This window comes from Oncorhynchus clarkii, chromosome 11, assembly GCF_045791955.1.
Source record: "Oncorhynchus clarkii lewisi isolate Uvic-CL-2024 chromosome 11, UVic_Ocla_1.0, whole genome shotgun sequence".
NCBI classification, from domain to species: Eukaryota; Metazoa; Chordata; class Actinopteri; order Salmoniformes; family Salmonidae; genus Oncorhynchus; species Oncorhynchus clarkii.
The window spans coordinates 22,772,782-22,796,010 of NC_092157.1; the positions used below are offsets into that span (position 1 = coordinate 22,772,782).

At 41.2% G+C, this 23,229-nt stretch overlaps 1 protein-coding gene across 2 annotated transcripts in view; it reads right to left on the reverse strand.

Annotated features, from left to right (window-relative positions):
- LOC139420375 (dihydropyrimidine dehydrogenase a, tandem duplicate 1) overlaps nt 1–23,229 on the reverse strand; it is a 217,468-nt gene that overhangs the window by 79,762 nt on the left and 114,477 nt on the right. For both annotated transcript variants that reach the window (XM_071170409.1, XM_071170410.1), the window contains 2 exons: nt 14,896–15,060; nt 9,580–9,648 (listed from right to left, as the gene is read on the reverse strand). In XM_071170409.1, coding sequence (XP_071026510.1) covers nt 9,580–9,648; nt 14,896–15,060 — 234 coding nt within the window. The remainder of the gene's footprint in view (nt 1–9,579; nt 9,649–14,895; nt 15,061–23,229) is intronic.

Sequence of the window (23,229 nt, forward strand, 5' to 3'; positions counted from 1 at the left end):
ATGGTGTGAGGGTGCCTTGCTGGTGACATTGTCTGTGATTTATTTAGAATTCAAGGCACACTTAACCAGCATAGCTACCACAGCATTCTGCAGCGATACGCCATCCCATCTGTTTTGGGCTTAGTGGGACTATCATTTGTTTTACAACAGGGTCATTACCCAACACACCTCCAGGCTGTGTAAGGGCTATTTGACCAAGAAGGAGAGTGATTATATTATAAAAATAAAGCGAACTGGATGGAATATGGGGAAAATTCCCCAAATTCTTTTTACATTTTCAACATATAAATGCTACCAAATATGTTTTATTGAAACTTTTAAAAAAAATTTTTTTTTTACAAATGATGAAGTCACTCATTGAAGTAAAGTACTTTAAGAATATGTTTTCGTTTCAGTCTCCTCTATCTCCGCTAACCAAAGCTAATGTTATGGATTTTTTCCCTATTAATAATGTAAAATTAACATCTGTACAGAAAGACTCATGTGAAGGCCAAATTACAGGAGGAGGAACTTCTTGATGGATTAAAGCCTTTAATTCCAGGAAAACTCCAGGACAGGATGGCATACCAGAGGAGTTATGCCAAACCTTTTTGATTACACAGAGGACTGTTATTAGCATGTTTTAACCACTCCTATATAAATGGTAGATTATCGGACACTCAACAAGAAGGTCTGATTTCATTATTACTGAAACAGGCTCCAAGTGGTATTCATAAAGATCCAGGCCATTAAAAAAATTGGAAGCCTCATACACGTCAGTGTTGTGATGCAGAAATTCTAGCAAAATGCTTGGCACATAGAATTATAAAGGTATTGTCAGATATTATTCATCCTAATCAGACAGGTTCTTTTTACATGGACGGTACATTGGAGATAATATAAGACAAGTACTGGAAACAATAGAATACTATGAAATATCGGGGACACCAGGCCTTGTTTTCATAGCTGATTTTGAAAAGGCTTTTGATAAAGTATGACTGGAGTTAATGCCTGGAATATTTCAATTTTGTAGAATCTCTTATAAAAATGGGTTAAAGTTATGTATAGTAACCCTAGGTGTAAAATAGTCAATAATGGCTACATCTCAGAAAGTTTTAAACTGTCAAGGGGAGTAAAACAGGGTTGTCCACTGTCGGCATATCTATGTATTATTGCCATTGAAATGTTAGCTGTTCAAATTAGATCCAACAATAATATTAAGGGATTAGAAATCCATGGCTTAAAAACAAAGGTGTCATTGTACGCTGATGATACATGCTTTCTTTTAAAACCACAATTAGATTCCCTCCACAGTCTCAAAGAGGATCTAGATACTTTTTCTAACCTCCATCTATTAAAACCAAATTATGATAAGTGTACTAAATTACATATTGGATCACTAAAAAAATGCAACTTTTACATTACTGTGTAGTTGACCAATAAAATGGTCTGACGAGGATGTGGACATAGTCAGTATACATATCCAGAAAGAAAGAAATGATCTCACTCCAATACATTTTAATAGAAAGTTAGCAAAAATAGATAAGATCTTGCTACAATGGAAAGGAAAATACCTGTCTATTTGTGGAAAAATCACCCTGTTTAACTTCTTAGTCATATCAGTTTACCTATTTGCTTATGGGTTTGCCTACACCCAGTGGCCTGCTTTTTAAATTATATGAACAAAAATATTCCATTTTATTTGGAATGGCAAGCCAGACAATTAAAAGGGCCTATTTATATAATGAATATGAATTTGGAGGGCAGAAATTATTAAATAGTAAAGCATTAGACCTCTCACTAAAGGCATCAGTCACACAAAAATTATACATCAATCCAAAATGGTTCTCTAGTAAATTAGTAAGAATGTCTCACCCCATGTTCAAGAATGGTCTTTTTCCCTTGATTCAGATTACAATTGCTCACTTTTGGGTTATTTGAAAACGAAACAATCTCCAAGATATTGTTATTTGTTAAACAAGCCTTAGAAAGTTGGTTGCAATTTCAGTTTAATCCACCAGAAAAGACAGAACAAATAATACAACAAATATTGTGGTTATACTCAAATATACTAATACATTTAAAAAATACATTAAAAAAAATGACATCATAAATAGGACTGGTGGAGCTATGTCACAGATGCTGCTAACACAAACATGGAAAAGTCTGCTCTACCCAAAAATTACAACCAACTAATTACAGCATTACCACAAAAATGGCAAGTGGAAAGGGTAAAAGTAATGAACTTGTCTGTCGGACCTGCATTAATTAAAGACCAAAAATGGTTAAAGAAAATTGTGATTAATATAAAATATATACCAGTTTCATTTAAGGACCAAAAAATTGACAGCTGTGCCATATAAATGGCAAAATAGTTGGTTAGAGATTTTCGACATACCGATTCCATGACGCTGGATTCAAAACTTTTAATTGTTCAATTTAAATTATTATACAAAATTCTTGCAACCAATATATATATATATACGCTGCTCAAAAAAATAAAGGGAACACTTAAACAACACAATGTAACTCCAAGTCAATCACACTTCTGTGAAATCAAACTGTCCACTTAGGAAGCAACACTGATTGACAATAAATTTCACATGCTGTTGTGCAAATGGAATAGACAACAGGTGGAAATTATAGGCAATTAGCAAGACACCCCCAATAAAGGAGTGGTTCTGCAGGTGGTGACCACAGACCACTTCTCAGTTCCTATGCTTCCTGGCTGATGTTTTGGTCACTTTTGAATGCTGGCGGTGCTTTCACTCTAGTGGTAGCATGAGACGGAGTCTACAACCCACACAAGTGGCTCAGGTAGTGCAGCTCATCCAGGATGGTACATCAATGCGAGCTGTGGCAAGAAGGTTTGCTGTGTCTGTCAGCGTAGTGTCCAGAGCATGGAGGCGCTACCAGGAGACAGGCCAGTACATCAGGAGACGTGGAGGAGGCCGTAAGAGGGCAACAACCCAGCAGCAGGACCGCTACCTCCGCCTTTGTGCAAGGAGGAGCACTGCCAGAGCCCTGCAAAATGACCTCCAGCAGGCCACAAATGTGCATGTGTCTGCTCAAACGGTCAGAAACAGACTCCATGAGGGTGGTATGAGGGCCCGACGTCCACAGGTGGGGGTTGTGCTTACAGCCCAACACCTTGCAGGACGATTGGCATTTGCCAGAGAACACCAAGATTGGCAAATTCGCCACTGGCGCCCTGTGCTTTTCACAGATGAAAGCAGGTTCACACTGAGCACATGTGACAGACGTGACAGTCTGGAGATGCCGTGGAGAACGTTCTGCTGCCTGCAACATCCTCCAGCATGATCGGTTTGGCGGTGGGTCAGTCATGGTGTGGGGTGGCATTTCTTGGCGCACAGCCCTCCATGTGCTCGCCAGAGGTAGCCTGACTGCCATTAGGTACCGAGATGAGATCCTCAGACCCCTTGTGAGACCTTATGATGGTGCGGTTGGCCCTGGGTTCCTCCTAATGCAAGACAATGCTAGACCTCATGTGGCTGGAGTGTGTCAGCAGTTCCTGCAAGAGGAAGGCATTGATGCTATGGACTGGCCCGCCCGTTCCCCAGACCTGAATCCAATTGAGCACATCTGGGACATCATGTCTCGCTCCATCTACCAACGCCACGTTGCACCACAGCCTGTCCAGAAGTTGGCGGATGCTTTAGTCCAGGTCTGGGAGGAGATCCCTCAGGAAACCATCCGCCACCTCATCAGGAGCATGCCCAGGCGTTGTAGGGAGGTCATACAGGCACGTGGAGGCCACACACACTACTGAGCCTCATTTTGACTTGTTTTAAGGACATTACATCAAAGTTGGATGGTTAGTGTGGTTTTCCATTTTAATTTAGAGTGTGACTCCAAATCCAGACCTCCATGGGTTGATAAATTTGATTTCCATTGATAATTTTTGTGTGATTTTGTTGTCAGCACATTCAACTATGTAAAGAAAAAAGTATTTAATAAGAATATTTCATTCATTCAGATCTAGGATGTGTTATTTTAGTGTTCCCTTTATTTACTGCGAGGAGGCAGAGTCATTAGTTCATTTATTTTGGTCACAGATCCAGGAATGGCTGAAGAGTTGCAACATTTACCTAGAACTAACACTGGAGATAGCAATACCGCGTGATTTGAAATCATAGTCAATCGATCAATAACATAATAAATATTTTAGCAAAAATGTTCATCTTTAATTTACAATCTGTAGAAACTATGAGAATAGAAAGGTTCAGTACTTTTGTGAAGCGTCACAGCACAGTTCAAAAATATACGTCAAATAGAAATCCAAAATGGATGGTGTTAAGAGATAGATGGGAGGGGTTGAATGGAGCTCAAGGGTGGGACTAATAACAACAAGATAACAAATGTAAAACATACGGGGTCTGTAAAATGTGTATAGGTCTGGAGCTTTTGTGAACTAGCACAGTTAGAAGTGGAAATCAAACTAGATGGGCATCAGAAATAGAGGAAGGCCAGGACTAAAAACAAAAAATATATAACTATTGTAAAATAGATTGTGTCTGTAAAATGTGTAAAGTACTTATAAAAAGTGTGTATATGTAGGTGTATGTATGTATATATATATATATGTGTATATGTATGAACGTTTATGTATAATATATACAGTTGAAGCCGGAGGTTTACATACAAAATCCATTTAAACTCAGTTTTTCACAATTCCTGACATTTAATCCGAGTAAACATTCCCGTTTTTCAGGTCAGTTAGGATCACCACTTTATTTTAAGAATGTGAAATGTCAGAATAATAGTAGAGAGAATTATTTATTTCAGCTTTTATTTCTCTCATCACATTCCCAGTGGGTCAGAAGTTTACATACACTCAATTCGTATTTGGTAGCATTTCATTTAAATTGTTTAACTTGGGTCAAACGTTTTGGGTAGCCTTCTACAAGCTTCCCACAATAAGTTGGGTGAAATTTGGCCCATTCCTCCTGACAGAGCTGGTGTAACTGAGTCAGGTTTGTAGACCTCCTTGCTCGCACATGCTTTTTCAGTTCTGCCGACACATTTTCTATAGGATTGAGGTCAGGGCTTTGTGATGGCCACTCCAATACCTTGACTTTGTTGTCATTAAGCCATTTTGCCACAACTTTGGAAGTATGCTTGGGGTCATTGTCGATTTTGAAGAACCATTTACGACCAGGCTTTAACTTCCTGACTGATGTCTTGAGATGTTGTTTCAATATATCCACATAATTTTCCTTCCTCATGAAGCCATCTATTTTGTGACGTGCACCAGTCCCTCCTGCAGCAAAGCACCCCCACAACATGATGCTGCCACCCCCGTGCTTCACAGTTGGGATGGTGTTCTTCGGCTTGCAAGCCTCCCCCTTTATACTCCAAACATAATGATGTCCATTATGGCCAAAGAGTTCTATTTTTGTTTCATCAGACCAGAGGACATTTCTCCAAAAAGTATGATCTTTGTCCCCATGTGCAGTTGCAAACCGTAGTCTGATTTTTTTATGGGGGTATTGGAGCAGTGGCTTCTATGCTGAGCGGCCATTCAGGTTATGTCAATATAGGACTCGTTTTACTGTGGATATAGATACTTTTGTACCGGTTTCCTCCAGCATATTCACAAGACTCTTTGCTGTTGTTCTGGGATTGATTTGCACTTTCGCACCAAAGTACGTTCATCTCTAGGAGAAAGAACACATCTCCTTCCTGAGCGGTATGACGGCTGCGTGGTCCCATGGTGTTTATACTTGCGTATTATTGTTTGTACAGATGAACGCGGTACCTTCAGGCATGTGGAAATTGCTCCCAAGGAAGAACCAGACTTTTTTTTCTGACGTCTTGGCTAATTTCTTTTGATTTTCCCATGATGTCAAGTAAAAAGGCACTGAGTTTGAATGTAGGCCTTGAAATACATCCACAGGTAAACCTCCAATTGACTCAAATGATGTGGATCAGCGTAACAAAAGCTTCTAAAGCCATGACATAATTTTTGGGAATTTTCCAAGCTGTTTACAGGCACAGTCAACTTAGTGTATGTAAAATTCTGACCCACTGGAATTGGGATACAGTGAATTATAAGTGAAATAATCTGTCTGTAAACAATTGTTGGAAAAATTACTTGTGTCATGCACAAAGTAGATAAAACTATCGACTTGCCAAAACTATAGTTTGTTGACAAGAAATTTGTGTCGTGAAAAAAATTAAATAGTTTTAATGACTTCAACTGTATGTAAATGGGTATGTGTATGTATGTATATAGATATATATATATATATATATATATATATATATATATTTGCCCCAAAAATATATGGGGAATTGCAGACAATTGCATTGATGGAAGCAACAATCTATCCGCAATATTAAAGCTGATCCAACCCCTAAAATATATATATATTTTAAAGTAGAGTGATGGAGTGCTGCATCAGATGACCTGGCCTCCACAATCCCCCGCCCTCAACCAAATTGAGATAGTTTGGGATAAGTGAAGGAAAAGCAGCCAACAAGTGCTCAGCATGTGTGAGAACTCCTTCAAGACTGTTGGAAAGACTGAAGCTTCATTCCAGGTGAAGCAGGTTGAAAGCATGCCAAGAGTGTGCAAAGCTGTCATCAAGGCAAAGAGTGGCTATTCGAAGAATCTAAAATCTAAAATATTTTTTGGGTTACTACATGATTCCATGTGTTACATTTTATAGTGTTGATGTCTTCACTATTATTCTACAATGTATAAAATAGTACAAATAAAGAAAAACCTTTCTAAAACTTTTGACCGGTAGTGTATATATAATAATAATTGATAAGCAGCCCCTAAATAATTTTCTGTTTGTAATTGAAAAATTCTGACAACTGAGCAATGTAAAATACAAATATTTAGGAAAAGTCAGGGAAGGAGCAGGACGTTGCCTACAAAATGGCAGATCTATTTTAATTTCAAAATCCAACGGCAGTGGCCGTCGGCTTTGGCAGTTCTAATGTTAAGGCGTTCATAGACCATCACCATCAATGTTTCCATTTTTTCTTCTCTTATCTGTTTTGTATTGAATTGAATAAAATAGGAATGTCTCACAGTAAGAATTTTACTCTAGGAATTGTAGCCTCTAGCACATGGCTATGATGCAACCTTTCCTCTCCAAAGCTGGGAATTTTTAAATGAGAAACGAAAAGGGGAAAAAAGAGGAAAGTTGACTGAACTGGAGTGACAGTTGAAAGTAGGGAAATGTTTCACTTCAGATTGACACTTCAGTAAGGAGGAGGGCGAGGAAGAAAAAAACGACTTTTAAGTAGTACCCTTAGGCAAGGAACAGTGTTAAGTGTTCTCTTACAGATTTCAAAGTGGAAATGAATGGTTGACTTTCCTTGAAAACGGAGTTGCCATAGCAACACAGCTTTTATTTCATATTTCCACTGCTACAGGTAGTTAAATAGACGCACAATAGATGTGATGAAGAAGAATAAAAGAGCGGTTCTAACGGTTCTTCCTCCTGAGGTGTGTTGCTGCCGAACCTGGACCATTCACCAAAACGAACCCCTTCTCTTTCCAACCTCCCGATTTAGACTATATCCCCCTACTGCTCCCATCTGTGCTGGTGTTGCAACAAGGGGTTTTCACAGAAGGAAAATAAGATGAAATATTCCCCATGTAAAGTCATGGCTAGAGGGCATCTTTAAACCCTTCGGACCTCTCAGGGTTCTCCTGCGGAGAAGTGTGTAGGGATCTGGCCTTGGTACAATGGGTGGAGGAGGGTTCAAATCCTATGTGCACTATCACAGACATTGTCCTAGCCAAGGTACTTATCCTGCATAGCTGGTTTCACTGGGTTATCCTCAATCCTATTTTATGACTGTATAATTTCTTCATGGATAAGGAGGCATGCTAAGTGAATAACTATGATATCAATATTCTTAAAGTGAGACGAGGAGGGAGGGTTTATTAAGGGAGGGAGAAAGGAAGGAAAATAAAATTGCATACCACATACTTTAAATCAAATATATTCTAGGAGATCTGATGGTGATGATGATGGTTGGGGAGGTGGGGATGGAGAGGGAAGCCTGACAGGTTGTTTTAAATGAGGTAGGAGAGAGAGTGGCGCATCAATGAAATCAATAGCGGCATTAACACATTGAGCAGTTAAACCTGTTTGCATTCTGACATTTTCCTTTAGCACAATTAAGCGGTTGAGATATGCGAGTCAACTCTGATTAGCTGAGCAGTTGCTAAACCTGACGTAACCATGGTATGCCTACGCCTAGCTACCTCAGTTTATCTCAGGGGTCTTTCACACCAAATTGTTTTGGAGCGGTTTCTCCAAACTCTGGTGTGTTTAACCCCCTTAGTTTGGTTCGTTTAGACTGGTGTGAACACTCTATGTACACTCAGGCACGCACCAAACAATACACTGTGGTTCGCTCAAAAAGGGTGGTCTCAGTCCTTTATCATTCATACCGTGGTACAGTTCGCTGCAGGTGTGAACGCAGTCTGAACCAAAAACAGGAAAGGACCCAGAGGCGAGCAGAATTTTTGGCTGTATGAATGTGAGCATTTGATCAAATGCACGCATTATCATAACTTGATATCTCTGAAACATTTTGTGAGTAGCAGCTAATTTCTGAGCGCATCCTATGCATATTAGGGGAGACCAGGGATGTACATGTAGGCTAATTAATATTCAATGCACGTTTCAGTTAGAGCGGCTGTCTCACCGTTTTCCTACCGCATGTTGTTGGAAGACCAAAGCGAAATATGATGATTGGGACACACAAGTGATGCTCCATGAGGATCATAGATGTATGAAACTAATGGTTGCATGAGCACATCACTTTCTTTAGGCATTTCAGTTCGTTTAACATTTGGCAAATGTGAAACCACCCGGACCCCCCCCCCATACACTGTCACAAATAAACAAACTGTGATTGGAACTATAGCTCAGAACTGTGTGTGACAACGCCCTGAAACATAAAAGAGAACACTGCTAGATCAGTTCTCTGTTGGTTAAAAAAAGAAACCCCACAGCCATGTAGCACATGTTTGAAACACCTTGTCCTTGTCAGTGTCAGTGTTTGATGCGATCAGGGACGTGTTTAAGAAGCTTTGGGAGGGGAATGGGGGAAGAGGGAGGGTAGAGGGGAAGGGGGGAAGAGTTGGAGCACTCCAACCTCACATATGGGTGAGCCTGAAGATGTCTGGCCTGTAAAAGCTTCCATATCCACATCCCCTCCCTCCTTTCCCTCCCTCCCTCCCTCCATCATTGTTTCACTCCCACAGTGTCATCTGTCTCCGTGCTTACAGCCACTTGGCAGCCTACCACAGGTTTAGGGCAGATAAACATTTAACTAAATGTTGCACCCACTCCAAATCCAGGATTACATCCCTCTCATTCAATATTTGGGGTGTTTAAACACTTGCAGTGGATGTGGCTTTCTGCCTGGTCTGAAGATCTAAATCAAATTCCACAAATATAACCCAAGTGAGGGACCCAGAGAAAGAAGCTGTGCTAGTCGTGACAATTCTAAACATGTCAGTACCGGAAATAATGTTAGAACCATTCCTGGCCAGCATTTAGGCGTTTACATTTGAAGAAAGAAATCAACATTGCTTAGACCTACCTCTGCCATCTTGGCAAGCTCTGTCCAGTCAGCTTTGTTGTAGCTGCACATTATACTGGAGATAATGACCTAGAGAAAGAGAGAAGAACAAAGAGAAAAGAAGAAGAATCATATAACACTGAGTGATAAATCCATTGCGGCTCAAACTAAAAGTTTAATTTCAACACATTAGAAAACAGATCGGAGAGGAGGCAGCCATTATCCTATCTTTAAGAAGCACCGGCATTGTCCTCCCTCAGTCACAAAATCAATATTTATAATTTTATAAGATCAGGACAAATCCAGTGTGTTTGCCAGCGTTATTAAAACAATAAAAACACCAGAGAGAGGTACAGATGTAGGATCTTCATTTGAGTCCGTTTGCTACGGCAGGAAAAGGATCCTGCAGGGAAAGGAAATATGGATTATTATGATACATTTTTGCAAGGGAAAATCAAGTCTGAAATTTAAAAGTGGAAATTACAAACTTCAGAAGCCTTTTTAAACCTTAGATACACTACAAGTGTAAAATGTCCCGCATTTCAGGAACATTCTCTTGCAACAGGGAGATCAAATTGAGATCCTACACATGTATTTGCAGGAGGCTCTGAGTGGATTAGACTAGGTCTCTCTCCTCCAGACATACAATAAGCCCTCTATAAAACAGGTTATATAGGCCCCTGCTTCTTAATATTGCCTCCCGGTTTTAAGTAATCACAGAAATAAAAAGGACCATGATGTATAGACATGATGCTGAGGATCCCCGATGGGTCCAATCCACAAAGAGGTAAGAGCTACTACCCCCATTGGCTGGGAGGCAGAGGACGTCTTCTGGAGATATTGAGGAACATTATTTCTGACCACATATATCTAAAGTGCCTGCTTTGTGTTATAACTGTCTGGAAACTGTGTGTGTGTGTGTGTGTGTGTGTGTGTGTGTTCATGGTCAGCTTATTGTATGTCTATACAGAGAAAATCACAGAAAAAAGGTTACATCTCTGTGGAATTAGATCACACTACAACTTTCCTTCTGAATCAACATTTTAAAGGAATTCAAAGTAAACGCTGATGCTAAGTAGCTATTAATCAAGTACTGTGACTGCCTTGTACAGCTTCCTCTCTTCTTGCCAAGATATTAACTGTTAAACTATGTTATTGTACTACGTATTAAAGTTGTAAAAGACAGTTAATGTTACTCGTTCCAACAGCAGGCCTTCTAAAAGAGTTAGGATCCAGGGGAGGACATTAAACAGAAAGGCTGAACCCCCTCCAGCGACAAATATCTAGTAGATATACATCTCCTTCTAGCCAGGTACAGCATGAAGGTTCCTCAATCCACCACAGCAGAGAGACACACACCAAGACGCAACTCCAGCCCTGCTGTGGTTTAATGAAGGTTTAAATAGACCTAGATTTAACTGTGCAAATAAAGTGAAAGCTCCCCTTGACTCCATGACATTTACAATGGCCAATATGCAGGCCCTGCTTGACATATTAGTCATATTGGAGCTTTCTGATTTCAGGAATATTAGACTTTCATAGGTGATGTTATGAGAGGGTACGCCGTCTCGGCTTAGCTATTTTCTCGTCGTGTGGCTCGAGAAACTGTAACTACAGATGAAACACATAAAATGGAGATGGTAAAACAGAGCTAAATGTACCATTATACTGAATAGTTGTCCTTGATGTGGTTTGGTATCTCAACGGCTATGGCACTGGTGGTGTGTGTGTGTGTCTCTCTCTCTCTCAACAACACAGTACCAAAGGCACTGCTCGGTCTAAACAAGTTACATCCACTGCAAACCCTCTGATGCTGTGTGAATGTGTGTGTTTGAATATGCGCGTGCACGCATGTGTCCATGCGCATCTTTGTATGTGTGTGAGAGGATCATCTTGTTATTATCAGCTCAACCACAGAGCCATGGAGCCCTGAGCTATACACTACAGAAATGACTTCTTCTTCCCCATTACCGCTAACAACACCATGGTATCCATGGAGATACCGGACATCACCTGGAAACTGTCACCTAGAGCCGAATCAGCCGATAGCCCACGGGAAAATGTGCGACAATTTTCGCTCCCTTCCCCCTCTCCTTAACTCCACTCTATTAGCACCACTAGGGATAATGAGAACACATTTGGCACTTGGTGGACGGCACCTCAATCGGGGCTATTTGTCCAGACTGCTCTGACCTAAAAAGCTAGGTGCTATTGGGGTAATTGGAAGGGCAAATAGGCCAGTATTTCCTTTGGTGCACTGTTTGTCAGGAAAAAAAAAAAAGTACTCTGTCTGTGTGCTTTACAGGTCATGGTACAGTTTGAGAGAGAGCTCAGTCTGGTCACGCACACACACTGGCATAGCACCCCCCGTGCTCCTTTGTGTTCCAATGAAACATATCCCAGAAGCGCTAATTTACAGGGAAACACGGAGCTCAGTGCTTTGTCCTGCTTCATTCTGGATCTGTGAAAGGGCTAGGGAGGAGAAACACACTATGACTGATCTAAAAACCACAAGAGGCATTTCACACTGTCTTTTTTCATCCACCTAACAATAGCTGTTGAAGCGAATGCAGGGCATCAGTGACATTATTCCTCTCAGACTTTCATTAACAATGGTCAGGGGAACATCAATGAATCCTTTGATACTGTACATCTGGAGTTTCCAAAAGTTGGGAGAACAAACTCTTAGAAATTAACAAATTACCCAGCAAACACGGAACGTTCTCAGGACATTAGGCAACGTTCCCATTAGGTCCCTTTAAGGGTATTTGCGAGAAGTTATTACTCTGATGTTCTGTTAATTGGAACATTAACACATGACGTTAACCTCGGGACCATAAAAGGATGTTCAGTACAGGTCCCGGTTTGATCACAGTATCATGTTATGAAAATATACCTACAGTGCCTTGCGAAAGTATTCGGCCCCCTTGAACTTTGCGACCTTTTGCCACATTTCAGGCTTCAAACATAAAGATATAAAACTGTATTTTTTTGTGAAGAATCAACAACAAGTGGGACACAATCATGTGGAACGACATTTATTGGATATTTCAAACTTTTTTAACAAATCAAAAACTGAAAAATTGGGCGTGCAAAATTATTCAGCCCCCTTAAGTTAATACTTTGTAGCGCCACCTTTTGCTGCGATTACAGCTGTAAGTCGCTTGGGGTATGTCTCTATCAGTTTTGCACATCGAGAGACTGACATTTTTTCCCATTCCTCCTTGCAAAACAGCTCGAGCTCAGTGAGGTTGGATGGAGAGCATTTGTGAACAGCAGTTTTCAGTTTTTTCCGCAGATTCTCGATTGGATTCAGGTCTGGACTTTGACTTGGCCATTCTAACACCTGGATATGTTTATTTTTGAACCATTCCATTGTAGATTTTGCTTTATGTTTTGGATCATTGTCTTGTTGGAAGACAAATCTCCGTCCCAGTCTCAGGTCTTTTGCAGACTCCATCAGGTTTTCTTCCAGAATGGTCCTGTATTTGGCTCAATCCATCTTCCCATCAATTTTAACCATCTTCCCTGTCCCTGCTGAAGAAAAGCAGGCCCAAACCATGATGCTGCCACCACCATGTTTGACAGTGGGGATGGTGTATTCAGGGTGATGAGCTGTGTTGCTTTTACGCCAAACATAACATTTTGCATTGTTGCCAAAAAGTTCAATTTTGGTTTCATCTGACCAGAGCACCTTCTTCCACATGTTTGGTGTGTCTCCCAGGTGGCTTGTGGCAAACTTTAAACGACACTTTTTATGGATATCTTTAAGAAATGGCTTTCTTCTTGCCACTCTTCCATAAAGGCCAGATTTGTGCAATATACGACTGATTGTTGTCCTATGGACAGAGTCTCCCACCTCAGCTGTAGATCTCTGCAGTTCATCCAGAGTGATCATGGGCCTCTTGGCTGCATCTCTGATCAGTCTTCTCCTTGTATGAGCTGAAAGTTTAGATGGACGGCCAGGTCTTGGTAGATTTGCAGTGGTCTGATACTCCTTCCATTTCAATATTATCGCTTGCACAGTGCTCCTTGGGATGTTTAAAGCTTGGGAAATCTGTTTGTATCCAAATCCGGTTTTAAACTTCTTCACAACAGTATCTCGGACCTGCCTGGTGTGTTCCTTGTTCTTCATGATGCTCTCTGCGCTTTTAACGGACCTCTGAGACTATCACAGTGAAGGTGCATTTATACGGAGACTTGATTACACACAGGTGGATTGTATTTATCATCATTAGTCATTTAGGTCAACATTGGATCATTCAGAGATCCTCACTGAACTTCTGGAGAGAGTTTGCTGCACTGAAAGTAAAGGGGCTGAATAATTTTGCACGCCCAATTTTTCAGTTTTTGATTTGTTAAAAAAGTTTGAAATATCCAATAAATGTCGTTCCACTTCATGATTGTGTCCCACTTGTTGTTGATTCTTCACAAAAAAATACAGTTTTATATCTTTATGTTTGAAGCCTGAAATGTGGCAAAAGGTCGCAAAGTTCAAGGGGGCCGAATACTTTCGCAAGGCACTGTATTTGGTCCTGATAGGAAGTTATATATGGGACATTCAATGACCACAAGGGGACGTTTCATTATGGTCAAGAGGACGTCGCATGATGGTCCCAAGGGAACATTCCCTGGGGGACATTTGTGTAAATCACTATAAGTTACCAGCACATCACTGAGGACCATGTCAGGATCTTCTAAGGACGCTTTCAGGACTGTCATTTTACTAGTCTTCAGGACATTGCATGATGGTCCAAAGGAAACGTCCCTGCAAACAAAAATGAGTCGTATGGACGTCCCCGGGGACGTCACAAAATGGTTGCCTAAAGTGGTCAGGACATTGTGTCATCCCCTGGAAGTTTAGTCTAGTTTCCGGTTTGTTCTGGGGATGTCCCTAAGGATGTTTTCAGGATGTTTTCGGGCTGTTGTGTCATGATCCCCTGGAGGACCATGAAACAAAGTTCTGAAATGGGGACATCCCCAGAACAAACCGGGAACTAAACAGAACCTCCAGGTTACAATAACAACATCCCAAGAACATCCTAAAAATGTCCATAGGACCATGACACAACGTCCTCATGACTTAAGCCAACCATTTCGTGACGTTCCAGGGACGTCCTAATGACCAATTTTGGTTTGCAGGGAAAAATCATGTTGTCATTGTAGTATCTAGCATAAACAAAGCAATACATTGCAACCCCTTGAACGAATGGCACTCCATTCTGCTGTTTCAATACAAGCTCATTAGACAGATATACTGTGGGAGTGTGTCCCAAATGGCATCCTAGTCCTTATAGTGCACTTCTTTTGATCAAGGCCCATAGGGCAGTAACTTACCTTGTTGGGGAAGTCAGCTTTGAGCTCGGTAACACTCTGGCACCAGTAGGCTGCAGTCTTCTCACTGATCAGCTCGATATTGAGGAAGGAGCTCTGTCCCGGACCGAACATGGGGCCTGAGGTCGTCCCACGCACGATGCGGGGAGACACGTTGGTCACCAAGTCCTATACGGAACAAGAGAGCAACAAAACAACGTTATAGTGGTTATATAGATTAAAACCATTAAGTGCACTTCAAAAGTGAACAAAAGCTAGGGAACAAGAAAGCAACACAACAATGTTATAAAGTAAACCCTTTTTTAGTGCACCTCCAAAACCTAGGGAACAAGAAAGCAAGACAATGATGTTAAAGTGGTTGTAATGTTATCGTCAACTCATTTTATTCAGTAGCACACTTACACGTGTACTCTTCAGATGAGACCTTTTCTATTTCTGCAGGCCATTTCAAAGTGGCTCTGTTAAATATATGTAATTACCTACACGTACAGTTTCATAAATCTACAGTGGTAGGAGTAAATATCCGAGCAGTCCTAGCTTTTACTTTACAGTTGTTCAATGGATCTGTTACCAGTCGTACGTTCTAAATTCATATTTTTTCCCCTGTAAAACACCATAAGAAAAGACAATTACAGTAATATTTTATAAAAAAATACATGACACAAACTCAATAATGTTATTTCTTTTTTTTCATCCCAGGGTGCTTTGTGGTCTGAACTAACTTCATCTTTAAATCAGATACTGACCGGAGCAACTCTTTAGAAATACAGCCCAGATGATGAAGAGCCGTCAACACTGAGAGAAAAGCTTTTACGTGACAAAATAAAGGAATTAATTCATCAACTTGAAATGATTTAATAATATATCTCAGTAGGCAGCTCTGTCTCTCTGTCTTGTTCTGTCTCTCTCCCTCTCTTTCTGTGTGTTTTATGCAGCATAAGGTTGTCTTTTTTTTTGCTGAATGAGTACTTTGAGATCCCTCACCCCTTCAGAAGTCTCTCTCTCTCTCTCTCTCTCTCTCTCTCTCTCTCTCTCTCTCTCTCTCTCTCTCTCTCTCTCTCTCTCTCTCTCTCTCTCTCTCTCTCTCTCTCTCTCTCTCTCTCTCTCTCTCTCTCTCTCTCTCTCTCTCTCTCTCTCTCTCTCTCTCTCTCTCTCTCTCTCTCTCTCTCTCTCTCTCTCTCTCTCTCTCTCTCTCTCTCTCTCTCTCTCTCTCTCAGATTTACCCTCCACGCGACAGAAACATACATCAAACCTGGCAATGGTTCATGGACAAAAAAAATCTGCCAAACGGCCATAATGTCCAGCAGTAATTACATTCCTGTGAAGGGGAACAGGGGAAGAGAAAAGGAACAGCATTTTTGTGAAGTCCTCCCCTGGAAGTGTAATCAGAGTGCAGTATACATCACATCCAAGCCTGAGCCAGTCCAGGCCAGGGGAGGCAGCTGGCACCAAGCTAATGCGTTGACCAACCTGCTGATGGCTTTGGCACATCTCAAAACACATACACGTACTACAAATAGAAGGTCACTATGTGTAGAACAACAAACAGTTGGCCTTCAGTGTACAGCATTAGGGGAAAAGGTACAGTGCATATATTGTACAGTAGCTAGCTTGTTTGGTTTGCATTGTGTTGCAACTTGCACTGTATATTGACCTCATATTTGGCCTTTTGAGGACATAACTTATTGTGTTTATTACTGTGCAGAATAAACTGGGTACAATTGTAATTAATAGCTTGATTAAATCTAAAGTTGAATTGACATTATATTTAATATTACACATATTATTTTCCTAATTAACTAATGCCAATTAAAGTAACCATTAACGAATCTGAATTAATTTACATATATATTTAGGGAACAACCTTAATGCAAACAATTAAGATAATAGCATGGTAACTTAATTTCATAACATTTGGACATTTTTCGAACTACATAGACAAAAAAAATTAATTAGCTGTAATTAGTACTAATTTGCATGTCTGAATAAGACGCAGCATGGCCACAATCTGAGTTCCCTTTTTAACACTTTATCTGCCAAACGGTGCTGTCGGTTCAAGTGTTCCACACTATAACGAATCACACTATAGCTGGTTCTACAGGATTTCACATATTCTACATCCCCCGCAAGCGTTAGCTTGGACAGTTGTTTGTAGAGTCAAACCTACTTAGGGATATAGGTAATCACAGGCTTGTCTATGTCTATCCAGGATGAATATAATATTTGTCTTATAGAAGCTCGAAGAAGTTGCTCCTAATTTGTACAGAAACATTGAAAATAAATAGTGTTTTTCCTCTCCCCATTTTATCATAGAAGTGCGGTGGTACCCTCAGGTGACAAAGAAATAAGAAAAAAAAGGGGGAGGGGGGGGCGGGCGAGTGTGGAGAATTGAGGCAGCCATCCCCAGGGCTTGGGGCGGATCTACAAGTTGCTATTTAATGAAGACTGTGACCAGGGAACATTACGCTGCTGGGCTTATTTATTATCAAGACAGGGCGGAACATGAGTTTTAATATTAAACTACTGGAAACCATGAAAATTGCCCAAAGGGAGAGCAACAGCATGCCACCGAGACACAGGTGCCACATACAGTGGCAAGAGATAAGGCTAGTCCCCTACTTCTACTCCCTCCTCCTCCACCTCCACCTTTCTTTCTCTCTCTCCTCTTCCACCTTTCTCTCTCTCTCCTCTTCCACTTTTCTCTCTCTTTCCATCTCTCTCTGTGTTACGTAACAAAATACACTTCATTTCAACAGAATTGTTCAGCTAGCTAGACCATGTAGAAAATAGTAAGCCTGGTCCAGGTGTGACCGGAAGGCCTTTACTTGTTATTGAGTGCATGGATTAAAATGTCTGCTGAGCAGTCTGTGACTACTTCTTTAATTTCAAGGACTCCTTGCCTGGTTGGGAAACAGGGCTACCCTGCTGTCCCCTGACAAGAAGGATCGTGTCGAAATGGACAATGGTAGCGAGGCGAGCTGACTTCCCTTTCTCTCATGTGATTGGTTAACAGGTCTGTTTATGTTTAGGGGCCGACTTGGCTTTATCACGTCGACACAGGTCTCTAATCCCCCCAGTACAGCAAGCAGCCTTTTGAGAAAGGAACACATGCGAGAAATACTAATCAAATGCAGTGGACTGCACCGTCTGCACACACACACACACACACACACACACGCACAAAGCCCCTCTTGTGATTTTGAGCTATATTCTGTGTTTATTAACACAAGCAGCTATACGGTCATTGCTTCAATGGCCTTATCATGGTAAATCCTTTCCACAGTTGGAATTCGAGAGAGAGAGAGAAAGAGAGAGAGAGGGAGACAGAGGGACATAGAAAATGAGAGAGAGAAAGAACGAGAGAAGAGAGAAAGAACGAGAGGAGAGAAAGAATGAGAGAGAGACAACATTTAATGTGTATCTTAACACATGCATCACGACACATTTAGTTTTTTATTGTATCATATTACGTTTTTAGCCGTGTATTTGTATGTGTTGAATATTTGAGAGAGAGCGAAATCATTTTAACCACATTTATCGTGGTGATTGGGACTGTCATTACTGCTAAGAGAGGTTGGGGGTAATGGCAATAACTGTTAAGTGAACACATTCGCTTTTAGGTTTTGTTCTTCTTTTTCTTAATGTCCTCCTTTTTTCCTGTGATATTAAATTATTGTCTATTGTACAACATATGTTTAGATGCCCTGGGGAAGTAACACACTCTCTCTCTCGACAGGAGAGATCAAGAGCAGTACATACAGACTTAAAGGAGATAATCCTCCACATTAGACCACAGACTAGAGCTAATACCAAGCCAAATATTTTACCATTCAGAGGCAGAGTGGCATGTCTGCCAGTAAAGATCGTCATCGGACTGAGGGTAAAACACACGGGAACTTCTTAAGAGTGATATAGAACAACAAGAACTAATACAATGTACTCAAAAAGAACAGCTAGTACTTACAGTACCAGCCAACATTTTGGACACACCTACTCATTCAAGGGTTTTTCATTATTTTTACTATTTTCTACATTGTAGAATAATAGTGAAGACTTCAAAACTATGAAATAGCACATGGAATCATGTAGTAACCAATCAATTGTTACACAAATCAAAATATATGTAATATTTGAGAATCTTCAAAGCAGCTACCCTTTGCCTTGACAGCTTTGAACACTCTTGGTATTTTTCTCAACCAGCTTCCCCTTTCCAACAGTCTTGAAGGAGTTCCCACATAATGCACTTTTTGGCTGCTTTTCCTTAACTCTGCGGTCCAACTCATCCCAAACCATCTCAATTGGGTTAAAGTCGGGTGATTGTGGAGGCCAGGTCATCTGATGCAGATCTCCATCACTCTCCTTCTTGGTCGAATAGCCCTTACACAGCCTGGAAGTGTGTTGGGTCATTGTCCTGTTGAAAAACAAATGATGGTCCCACTAAGCGCAAACCGGATGGGATGGCTGCAGAATGCTGTGGTAGCCATGCTGGTTAAGTGTGCCTTGAAATCTAAGAAAAATCACATGCAGTGTCATCAGCAGAGCACCCTCACACCTCCTCCACACTCCAAGGTGGGAACCATGCATATGGAGACTATCCGTTCCCCTACTCTGCATCTCACAAACACACCGTGGTTGGACCAATAATCTCAAATTTGGACTTATCAGACCAAAGGACATCTCCACCGGTCAAATTACATTTGCTCGTTTTTCTTGGCCCAAGCAAGTCTCTTCATCTTTTTGGTGTCATTTAGTAGTGTTTTTTTTTGTTGCAGCAATTCGACCATGAATGCCTGATTCATGCAGTCTCCTCTGAACAGTTGATGTTGAGATGTGTTTATTACTTGAACTCTGTGAAGCATTTATTTGGGCTGCAATTTCTGAGGCTGGTAACTCATAGCACTTGATGGTTTTTGCGACTGCACTAGAAGAAGCAAAGCTGTCATCAAGGCAAAGGGTGGCTACTTTGAAGAATCTTAAAAATATAATATATATTTTAATTTGTTAAACACTTCTTTTGTTACTACATGATTCCACGTGTTATTTCATAGTTTTGATGTCTTCACAATGTCTCTACAATGTAGAAAATGGTGAAAATAAAGAAAAACCCTGGAATGAGTAGGTGTGTCCAAACTTTTGACTGGTACTGTAAGTATTTGATGTTGGAATTTTAAGTAAAACCTCTGTGCTAAAAATAACATGCAGACGGTCAATTATGTCATTGCTATTGGAAAGAAAAAACTAGGTAACACTTTATTTGGATAGTCCATCTGTAGATGCTCTACAGAATATCAGAAACATTTCAATATCTACCAACCCTATCCCTAGTCTAACCCTAACCTCAACCCTTACCAAATCAAACTGTTTTGGAAACAACAGGTGTGGACTAACAGTGAAATGCTTACTTCCCAACAATGCAGAGAGAAAGACAATAGAAAAAGAATAATAGAAGTAAAACACGTAATAGTAAAAGTTAGAACATATACACAATAAGTAATGACAACTTGACTAATGTACATGAGGTACTGGTACCAAGTCGATGTGCAGCGGTACGAGGTAATCGAGGTAGATACAGTGCATTCGGAAAGTATTCAGATCTTTTCCCACATTTTGATACGTTACAGCCTTATTCTAAAATTGATTCAATATTTTTGCCCATCAATCTACAAACACCCCATAATGACAAGGCGAAAACATGTTAAGAATTGTTTTGCACATTGACAGAAAAAAATAATTTAAAAAATACTTTATTCAGACCCTTTGCTATGAGACAGTTAATTGAGCTCAGGCGCATCCTGTTTCCATGGCCTGAATGCCAAGCATCACGTCTGAAGGAAACCTGGCACCGTTCCTATGGTGAAGCATGGTGGTGGCAGCATCGTGCTGCGGGTATGTTTTTCAGTGGCAGGTACTGGGAGACTAGTCATGATCGTGGGAAAGATGAACGCAGCAAAGTACAGAGAGATCCTTGAGAAAAACCTGCTCCAGAGCGCTCAGGACCTCAGACTGGGGTGAAGATTCACTTTCCAACAGGACAACGACCCTAAACACATAGCCAAAACAATGCAGAAGTGGCTTCGGGACAAGTATCTGAATGTCGTTGAGTGGCCCAGCCAGAGCCCGGACTTGAACCCGATCTAACTTCTAAAATAGCCGTGCAGCATAGCTACTCATTCACCCTGACAGGGCTTGAGAGGATGTGCTGAGAATAATGGGAGAAACTCACCAAATACAAGTGTGTTTGTTGCATCATACCCATGAAGACTCGAGGCTGTAATCGCTGCCAAAGTTGCTTCAACAAAGTACTGAGTAAAGGGTCTGAATAGTTATGTAAATGTGAAACTTCAGTTTTTATTTTTAATACATTTGCTAAAAACCTGTTTTTGCTTTGTCATTATGGGGTATTGTGTTTAGATTAATGAGGGGAAAAAATTATTTAATACATTTTAGAATAAGGCAGTAATATATCAAAATATGTAAAAAGTCAAGGGGTCTGAATACTTTCCGAATGCACCGTATGTACATATAACTAGGAATAAAGTGACAGATAAACAGTGGTAGCAGAATATGAATAAAAAAAATAATACAAATAAAAATTTAAAAAATTAAAAATAAAAGTTAAATACCAAATAGTTACCTGGACTAACTATTATAGCTTGGGGGTAGAAGCTGTTCGGGGTCCCGTAAGTTTCAGACTTGGTGCATCAGTACCGCTTGCCGTGCAAGTTGGGTGGCTGGAGTCTTCGACAATTTTTAGGGCTTTCCTCTAACACCGCCTGGTATAGAGGTCCTGGATGCCAGGAGCACAGGTGTTGTAGTACCCTCTTTATGACTGTGTTGGTGTGTTTGGACCATGATATATCCTTAGTGATGTGGACACAGAGGAACTTGAAGCTCTCGACCCGCTCCACTACAGCCCTGTCAATATGACTAGGGGCGTACTCTGCTCTCCGTTTCATGTAGTCCACGATCAGCTCCTTTGTCTTGCTGACGTTGAGGGAGAGGTTGTTGTCCTGGCACCACACTGTCAGGTCTCTGACCTTCTCCCTATAGGCTGTCTCATCGTCATCGATGATCAGGCCTACCACCATCGTGTTGTCTACAAACAATATGATGGTGTTGGAGTCATGCGCGGCCACGCAGTCGTGGGTGAACAGAGAGTACAGGAGGGGACTAAGCACGCACCTATGAGGGGCCCCCGTATTGAGGGTCAGCGTTGTTGCTTACCATCAACTTCTGAGGGCATTCCGTCAGGAAGTCCATGATCCAGTTGCAGAGGGAGGTGTTCAGTTCTAGGGTCCTTAGCTTAGTGATACGCTTGGATGGCACTATGGCGTTGAACGCTGAGCTGTAGTTAATGAACAGCATTCTCTCGTAGGTGTTCCTTTTGTACAAGTGGGAAAAGGCAGAGTGGAGTGCAATAGAGATTGCATCATATGTGGATCTGTTGGGGCGTTATGTAAATTGGAGTGGGTCCAGGATGTCTGGGATGATGGTGTTGATGTGAGCCATGACCAGCCATTCAAAGCATTTCATGGCTACAGATGGCGGCTACAGGTGAGAGTCAATTTGACAGCTTACCTTGGCATTCTTGGGCACAGGGACAATGGTGGTCTGCTTGAAACATGTTGGTATTCCAGACTGGGTCAGGGAGTTTGAAAATGTCGGTGAAGACACTTGCCAGCTGGTCAGCACATGCTCTGAGTAATCTGTCTGGCCCTGCAGCCTTGTGAATATTAACCTGTTTAAAGGTCTTACTCACATCTGCTACAGAGAGTGTGATCCCACAGTCGTCTTGAACAGCTGGTGCATTCACGCATGGTTCAGTGTTGCTTGCATCAACAGCTAGAAGAGGGCTGGCCACCCCTCATAGCCTGGTTCCTCTCTAGGTTTCTTCCTAGGTTTTGGCCTTTTCTAGGGAGTTTTCCCTAGCCACCGTGCATTGCTTGCTGTTTGGGGTTTAAGGCTGGGTTTCTGTACAGCACTTTGAGATATCAGCTTATGTACGAAGGGCTATATAAATACATTTGATTTGATCAAAGTGAGCATAGAAGGTATTTAGCTCGCTTGGCAGGCTCGTGTCACTGGGAACACGCAGATCGATTGCCCTTTGTAATCCGAATTAGCTTGCAAGCCCTGCCACTTCCGAAGAGCGTCAGTGCCAGTGTAGTATGATTCAATCTTAGTCCTGTATTGATAGGACTGTTTGATGGTTCGTCTGTAATCCATAGCTTCTGGTTGGGATATGCACGTACGGTCACTGTGGGGCCGACATCATCGATGCACTAGTAATGAAGCCAGTGACTGATATGGTAAACTCCTTAATGCCATTGGATGAGT